This window comes from Neodiprion virginianus, chromosome 4, assembly GCF_021901495.1.
Source record: "Neodiprion virginianus isolate iyNeoVirg1 chromosome 4, iyNeoVirg1.1, whole genome shotgun sequence".
Classification (NCBI taxonomy): domain Eukaryota; kingdom Metazoa; phylum Arthropoda; class Insecta; order Hymenoptera; family Diprionidae; genus Neodiprion; species Neodiprion virginianus.
Window position 1 is genome coordinate 24,239,775 of NC_060880.1, and position 9,187 is coordinate 24,248,961.

General features: G+C 40.8%; 1 protein-coding gene across 1 annotated transcript; it reads left to right on the forward strand.

Annotated features, from left to right (window-relative positions):
* Positions 1-3,204: 3,204 nt before the first annotated feature.
* LOC124303677 (calphotin-like) lies at positions 3,205-7,402 on the forward strand. The gene is made up of 4 exons (XM_046761183.1): positions 3,205-3,359; positions 5,109-5,239; positions 5,308-5,551; positions 6,241-7,402. The coding sequence occupies exons 1-4, from the start codon at positions 3,246-3,248 to the stop codon at positions 7,276-7,278; spliced, it is 1,527 nt and encodes a 508-aa protein (XP_046617139.1). The 5' UTR covers positions 3,205-3,245; the 3' UTR covers positions 7,279-7,402.
* Positions 7,403-9,187: the final 1,785 nt, after the last annotated feature.

The window sequence follows — 9,187 nt, forward strand, 5'->3', positions numbered from 1 at the left end:
CTCCACCAGGCCCCTAATGTGCATCTCGATGAGCACGCTGCGTGCCAGCTTCGCGAAGAGTGATTCTTCCCAGCCACCGCGTATAGATCAGCATGGTTTATAGCACGAGGAACATACGTGTAGCTATCGGGATACGAAGGAGAAGGGGTTCTATCGCGTTAGCAGCACTACGTGCTGGGCCTAGGCAAGGCCCGTAAGACGGCGGAGATGGTCTCCTGGCGAAGGAAGTCGCAGGGCCCCGCGTGTTTAACTTTAGCTTACACGCACACACGGATAGACAAACACATCGGCGGGGCTTCCCGCTAGTTTTTATGCAAGTTGCACAAGAGAGTTCAATAGCCATTGGAGAACATCACCTTTTTACGGGATAACCGTAGACGGGATAAAGGCCCTTTTAAGACGATGCCAAAGACGCGTGCAGCTCTTGCTCTCGAGAGCTATCGGCTTCCCCGGCTAGAACCGCACGCAGCCTACGTAATTATATTCTCTCTATAGCACCGCGATAAAACGAGGCGCGGAGCTTAAACAAAGGCGGAATCGTGACGGAACGGACGATCGATTTCTATCAATCGGGTTTAATGAGATTCCGGCCCTTGGAGGAGGGGCGTTGAAGAATTTGTAGAAAAAACAAAGATAAATCAGATGCTACTTCCAATTCGAGATAACATTTTTTTTTTAAATAAACTCTACACTGAGGAAAAATTCATTTACTACAGCGGTTACCAGGATTTTGGTATTATTATAACAATATCGTTTAAATATTGCCGCAATTTAAAAAAAATTTGGTACCATTATAAACTATTTATACTTCGATTACAGTTCTTAGTATTGGTTATTGAAACATTAAATCTGTTTATTCAGATTAGTACGGTTTTTCAGTTAAATAAGGACTTGATACCAACCCGTTATTCCAGCAATATCAAACTATTGCAATAGTTATAGAGAATTATTAAGGAGAATAGTAGTTTTTTTGACTATTGTTAGAAAATTCAATTTTATTTTGTACCCAGAACAATATTTTTGGTTCTGGTTAAAAATGAATCAAGTACTGTACAGTAATTCGTAAGTCGGAATTTCTTTCCGCATAGCGGATCATTCAGGGTAAAAAATGTGTTTTCGTTAAAGGGCGGATAATTTTATTCAAAACAGGTTTTCTTGTCATAAATATGACTGAAACATTTGAGTTTAAAAATATTTTTTAAAGACTAGGTAATTAGATGTGTTTTTCAATTTACCGTATTTTTTACAGCGTGAATTGAGATAGCTGATTTTTCAGACCAGAATTTGATCGAAAATCATTCTCGATGCAGATGTGAAATGAAAACAATATGACAGCCGAAAGATAACCGGAAGTCACCAAAAGTCAACTTAAGTAGTCAAAAACGACGTGAAATTGCCGAAAAATTTCACTTCAACTGGTTAATAGAGAAACACGAATCTACTTATCGCACTAGATGAATTTACAATCAATCGTCACGTACAGCGCTGAACTTATATGAACAATAAGCAAATACCAGAAACAGGCAACGAACGGCTAAAAATTCAGGTCAATTTCAGTTTTTATCCGGAATTGGTTAAGATTATTTTGTGAGATTTTTTTTTCCATTTAAGACACAGTTATATAAAAATAGTTCAATACATGTAAATATATTGCGAACGATTTTACAAAATTTCTTGAAATTGTCAAAATGATGTCTTGTTCTGCCAATTTTCGACCGATGATTATAAGTTATTGCTAAAAAATCGAGTCACCTGATTTTACCGAAGAAATTGAAAAATTCTTCATTTTGTCGAGGATAATATATTACAGTCGCGATGCGATTCGAGTTTCGCTCTAAATGTATACCAATTCCACTTCTGACGGGCTAAATCGGTTCCTGGGAGAAAACATTCTCGGAACTTGACTGCGCGACGGAAAATGGTATTTCAGAAACGTTGCTTCGTATGAAAAAAGAAAAAAGAAAAAAAAAATCGAAGCGATAACTTGTGATAATAACTTGTGGTTAGTCGTGCTATAAAAATGTTAATGTCGACTGTAAAATATTCAGAAGAATAGCGCGACGGGACAATTTATGTTGGCCACATATTTAGCCTAGTGGAATCCGAGTTAATTTTCTTATTCTATTTGTCTTTCTACTTTTTGTTTTCCACTAATAATATACTTTTTGAATTCCTTACTCGGAAGGACGCGAAGTATGGCTGCAACTTTTTAGACACGTGTTTTTTTTTCAGAATTCACCGTTTTGCGATCCGTCACGATTTGTGAGAATTTTAATCGACACTCGGATATATATCATTGCAGCGCTGGCTGTTTTGTTCAGGAATTAAGTATACATGATACGACCAGCGAGGAAGGGAAACAGCTTCTCTCTGTGTTTTCTGCGCGGTATGATAATTATTCGGCTCAATGCAGGGGAACGTTGGCTATTTTAATCCTTTCCATGTGTGCACAGGTATGCCTGTGTTCCATACAGCGTACAATCCCTGTTTCGCCCCTCTCTCGTCGTTAGCAGACTCGCGCTAAACGTCCCCTTCCGCAATTCTCCAGGAATTTCTATGAATTCCCCCCCTGCGGTATATCCGTTTTGCGTATTTGTTTTATCGAGACGAAGTATGACCGAGGCGTTTAGATCGGGCTTGTATACGTATACACGGACAGCATGGTTGGCAGCGGTTTTTTTCTTCATCCTTTTCATCGGTCACAAAACAATTCTGACCGACGAGATATTCTCCTTTTATGGGAAAGATGGTAAGAAAATTTCTTATTTAAATAACGGGTGTTAACCGCGTGACTTTTGTCAGAAGTGGTTATGTATACCTATCCGTACACGCCCCGTCATCATCACGGAGCTGATCCGCATTCAAAATCAAACTCGGAGGCTTGAATAACGGGCGAAAAACAAAGCGATCAACACGTGCTCGATTCGATATTATCGACGCCGGTCTCGGCGCAAAGTTGAGAATAAGAACGGAGGTGAGCCCGTGAAATTGCGAGGAGAATCGGAGGGGAAAAAAGATGTTTCATTATCCTGAGGTACAACCTGTACGTGAAAGGCCCTGTATCCACAAGAGCTATTGTACACCCCGTTGACCAGTGTCCATCTCCGCCCGGCTGGTCCCCGGGGACGAGCATGGCAACATGAGGCCCACAGGTGGGGAGATCCTCCGGTCATCGCTCCTGCCCCTCTGCAGGTTAATGTATATAAAGCCCAGAGATCTGTAATCTTGCGGCCAGATCGTTAAGAATGCTGAAGAAGATTGTTCTCGTATTCGCGGCCTTAGCTTTGGCTAAGGCCCAAATTCCCAACGTGGGATGGTGCCCCGATTACCTTCCTATGGCTGGCTTTGACTTGTCCAAGGTGAGTCTTTCCGTACAATATTCCTCCGCCTTATTTTTACCCAACGCTGAACAATGCCGGCTTATTGGCCAAGAACCGAAACGTTTTAGCAATTTTATCGCGATATAATCGTACGTTCAACATATTTTACCACATTGTTATAATCCCAAACTACGAAAACCTGTTTAAAAATACGAAAATAACAGATACCGGCATTGTAGGTAAGAGCTTTTTGTTAGATGTCGTTGCTTCGTTTCGAAACACCTCAAAATGATTGAAGGTTTAGTGGATTCGTTCGATTTTACTCCCCGACGATTTTCAAACGCTTTATCTTCGTTGTTCCGGCATCGCTGAATATTCAATTTTACAAGATCGTACCGATGTTGATTGTGATCAACAACTGGCAATATTTAATAGACTAACGAAGTGAAAAAAGAATTTGTTCCAGTGCTATTGAAGAGTATAGTTTTCTGAATATAATTAACTATCGTGAAATGAATTTGAACGAATCAACGAGATTTTCGAACCAATTATTTGAAGCGATTTGAATCGATGCATCGGTATCAATTTTCCGTACTCTTCAGAGATTATTGTACCTTACGAATTTAATAATTTTACAAATACTCACTATACGACTATCTCGTAATGAAACAAAGTAAATAAGTATCGATTTTTGTCGAACCAACCTCTCAATTTTTGCATCAATGATTTTTAATCCTTCCAGCTAAGGTTGCTCGACAATAATTTTAAACACACTCCATCGCGAGGACTATTCAGAATCTTTTTCATAAGTCAGTACAATACGAATTGAGTGGTGTAAAACAATAAGGGGACTTCATTTTTATTCGTTGGCAATAAAAACCCGACAGCAGCTGCAGTATATTAGTGAATGATTTGCCATTCCTCAGTAATTAGCTCGGTTAATGCGATGATCTCATGTTATTCGATCCAGTTAGTTTCATTTGAATTTGTCAGAGTCTTTGATCAATCTAGAAAGAATCTTCTAAATTATGAATTCAAAAACTTTTATTCTGACAACAACTTGGCAAAAAATATCAACCCTCACCCAAGATGCTCGATAATCTTGGAAACGATCACAATTTTTCCGAAATAATTCTATCGTATAAAGAATTATCTATTCAAATTATTTTCTCCGTTTACATAATTGATGCTTTTCACATAAATAAGTGGATTTCTTTCAGTAGTTGGTCCTGATTTCTACGTAATTGTCCTGTTTTGCTGATAATCAATGTATACGAAAACAAGTTATGCACTAAAACATAAAGTTTTTGAAAGAATAATGAACCTATCAGTGAAAATTACTCTACGTATACTTGATTCCATGAGATCACAGAAACTTAGAGAAGAATTATCGCTGCATGTAATATTCAAATTAATGCGGTTTCTTAACCAGAAGCGGCGGATTTTTGAAGCTGCTTGCGTCACGTTTGTATTAAATATGCAACATTTGAAATTGAATTAATTCGAATCAGTCCTCTTCAAGATTTAATACGTAAAATTCTGACGAACCGGTCTAAGAATTCTAGGACCAAATATACGCGATCAACGAACCGTGTTCGTAAGTTGAAAACAGTTATGTCGGAGCGTCACTATTGAACACCCGTCATGGCGGATGTGAATAAAGACGCACTGCTTTGCTCTGGTGCAAGAAATTTAAAATAAAAAATAAAAAATAGAAGTACCAGAGTTAAAGTTAAAAAATAAATCATTGACTATTGACTCTCCTTAAATGTTACCTTTTTATTTTAGTTCTTGGGTGTTTGGTACGAAGCCGAAAGGTACTTTCAACTGAGCGAACTTGTCTCGCGATGCGTCGTTTCAAACTACACCCGAGGATTCGACGGAAAAGTGCGCGTCAGCAACGAGGTTATCAACCGACTGTAAGTGGATTTTAATATTCAGTTTACGACGGCTAATTCCAATTTCTAACTCGTCTGAACGGCCGTAGGACTGGAATCAAGCGCGTCGTGGAGGGCGAGTTAAAACCCTCACCGACAAAGGCTGAGGAAGGACGACTCCAGGTCAAATACCCGACCATACCCTTGGCGCCCGAGATGCAATACTCGATACTGGACACCGACTACCGTAATTATGCCGTCCTCTGGAGCTGCTCCAGCCTCGGACTCGCCCACACTCAGAGCGCTTGGCTGATGACCCGACAACGTATCCCAACTACGGAGGTTTTGCAGATGGTAATTTGAAACAGTAACAAGCACAATATAGGTTTTAATTTCACGCCGTGCTTGATGAAGTGCAGATATAGTTCGAACTTTTTGGGGCGGTTCATCACCGGTGAAACACGTTTGCTCTTGTAATTCGGTCAGCTTTAAAGAAAAATTTGATTTAAGCGTACACGAAGATATTTCCGCAATCAAGGAGTCAACGTTCTTTATTGCGGAAAATCCATTTGACCAATGGGCTGGGGAGATTTTTTTTTTAATTTCAAACGATGGATATGATGGAATCAATGCAAAAAATTTTCAAATTTCGGATCTAGTATTAAAGTTATGAAATATTTTAAATATCACGTGTATTCTTATGGGAAAACAGCGGCTTTGACTGTGTCACAATAAGATTTCAGTTAGATTTGATCGAAAATGCACTTGCCTAAGTTTCACGAAACTTTAACGTCAACTTCTTTCCATTTGAATCAAACTCAGCGGTATTTAAATTTTTCATCGGAATTTTGGCATCATCTTCGGCAGAGGTGTTCAGTTTCTTCAAAGAAACTTCGACGATGCAGGATTTGACGACGTTGACAGTAAATAAACCAAATCACGTGTACAAAATAAAAATTCGTAAAATAAAAAGTAATACTCGTATTGAATCGAAAATCCGAAATTTTTACGACTTTGTCCGTACCGTAAATTTGACTGTCTAGGCCTACGGCGCTTTGGACAAAAACGGAATCTCCAAGAGGTTCTTCGTGAAGACAGACCAGGCTCAGTGTGCCTACGACCCGGCGCCCACTCCAGCAGCTGAAACTCCGGCTCCAGCCACTGCTGCAGTTCCAGTCGCAGCCCCAGACGCAGCTCCGATTCCAGTCGTGGCTCCAGCTCCAGCCCCGATCAAAGAGGAAACCGTAGTACCGGAAGCCGGGCTCGAAAAAGCGGTGCACTTAAGGTCGAGTGGAATTCTGCAAGAAGCTGAGCCAGCGAAGGAAATCCCGAAGGAAGAAATCGCTGTCGAGTCGAGTCCAGCCGCGGAGAAACCGGCGGAAGAAGTGCGAGTCGCCGGTGTGGAACCGGCTAAAGAAGCATCGGCCAAACCTATCGCACCGGAAACGGTGCCCGAGCTCATCTTGAAGGTCGCTGAGAACGCGAAGCCGGCCGCAGAGCCGCAACCCGAAGCAGCTCCGATCGCCGAGGAGTCGAAGGTTCACGAAGTCGTCGTGAGCGCCGAGCCGGAAAAGAAGAAGCTCGACGTCGCTGCCGAACCGCAAACGGAACCGGTGCTGAAGGCCGCGGAACCGGTTGTGGCCCAGCCGGCGAAAACCGCGGTCAAACCGGAAGAACCAGTCGCGTTTGAGGAACCGAAGGAAAAACCAGCGGTGACGGTCCCTGTTCTCAAGTCAGCCGAACCAGTTCCGGAAGTCGCGTCGGTCACGCAGGAAAAGATAGAAACCCCGGCCGCCGCCGTTCCGCTACCGGAAGCTGCGGCCTTGCCGGCAAAATCGGCCTTGCCCGAACCCGCGAAGGAGGAAAAGCTCGCCGAGGTTCCGGTGGCCGCACCGGAAGCTATTGAAAAGTCCGTGCCGCTTCGGGAGGCCGTAAAGACCGAGTTACCAGCTGCGGAACCGGCGGTGCCGGAAACTCCGATTGCGGTTCCGATTCCGGTGAAGAACCTGGCAGTCGCTGCTGAAGAACCGAAGCCGCAGGTCGTGGCCGAGCCGGCAAAGATCGCGGAACCGAAGCCTTGAAATTGACGCAGCTCGATACCGAATAAATCACCGAATCTGGTACACCGCAAGACTTTAGGCTCATCCCGAAAGGCTGACGATAATTCCGCGCGGCTCGTAGCGGCCGATTTTTACTCTGGACCAGTTCGGAGTTTGAGTCCGGCCAGTCTCGCCGCACAAGTGCCAAATAATTTATTTTCATAAGTTAGGTTTGTATTTATCCAACGATGCAAAAATTCCGTACGTATATTATGTGAAAGATTTGATGGTTAGAGCAAAACAAAAAAAAAAGAAGAAGAAACCAACATAATAATAATAAAAAATTGTAAGTTCATAATGGAAAGATGATTCAAAAAAAAAAAAAAAAAGAATAAAGTGTTACGTAAAATTTTACCTCGAAAATGTTGTTGAAAAAGGTCTACTGGGAGCAGACAACAGTAAATTATTCCATGCCTACATTCCATCCGATGGGTACACGTATACTATATTCGCTTGGAAAAACATTAATCTACGTTTACAGTTACTGCAGTGAATTGAGAGTTTTGAACAATACGTTTTCCTTATTTACATAAGTATGTTGTACATTAAAGCGTTTCGCAAATAAAATAATTTGCGACTTTCCGCCGTGGCAACCCCTAAAATATTTGTTTAGGTTGAAAAAAAGATTCTGTAAAAAAATGAGAGTTCTACGTTACGAGGAAGATTGCGCTTACTTGATTTTTCACTTTTTTTATCATATTTTCGAAGTTGTAGAGAATAATGTTGAACGAAAAAATTTTGCTCGTTACTTATATTAATCAAAATGTCAACTTACGTCGTAAAGAAGACCTACACTTATAATATTAAATCAACAGGTGAAGTTTGACAAGTGTATTTGATGAATTTTTTTTTATTTTATCTCGCAGAATAGTTATAATTCAATATGAATCGTGATCTTTGGATTAGATGTAAATTTCGACAAGCGAATAACAATTGGAATGCTAAATAGCCGTTTCCTCGTAACTTCAAAAGAATGTGAGTGAGATTTTGAGCATTTTAACGTAAATTTCTGCAACATTTTCAGTTGCAGGCTCGAGGAAAATTTATATCACATCACGCCCCAGCACGTTTCAATATCTTACTTGGAAATTATCGATCACGAAACGAAAATAAAATATATGTGACTATCGGAAAATATTTTTGTACATTCTAGTTCTTTCGCAATTCTTTCTTTTAATCCTGGATAACGTACGGCAAGCAGAATTAGTCTCAATAACGGATAAACTGTATAATATGGCCGTATTTCAGTCCTTCAGAATTAGGAACTCCCGGATTTTATTTTAGTTTTATTACCTGCAACGTTGAAATTATCCTGTTTGCGAACAAACGTACATCACGACGGATGTCACGCAGTCGTTTCGACCGAAACTGCATTACTGATTTTCTTTTCCTTTTTGCCTTTCGTGACCGATTTGAAACTTACTGATAATTTTTATTGAAAAATTGACACGATTTCTTGTTGTTTGTGTTTTTGCGCGGTTCGATTGAAAATGCGTAGATACTTTGAAGACGGAAAACGTACCTCGACAGATTTTTCTATCACAGTTGTCGTCCTGGCAGTTAGTCGTCAAGCCATTTTCCAAATGCATGCCAGGCAAAGTTCTGTTACTTTTCTCGTAATGAAATATCACAGCACCTGACGCATTATCTCACACTCTGTGCGAAATATCACATATTGCAATCCTCGGACCGTCCTGATTACCCTACGTGTACCCTACGTGTTTCCCGTGTACTTGAAAAACACATTCTCAGGTTCGTGATCGTAAAAGTAGCGCAGTTTACGATTCTCGTGATGTCCTGTGTAGCGATAAGAGCGCAATTTTTTATTGTTTTTATTGTTGTTATATATTTATATGCCGCAGATGTGCTATATATAAGGTGAAGAAGAGGA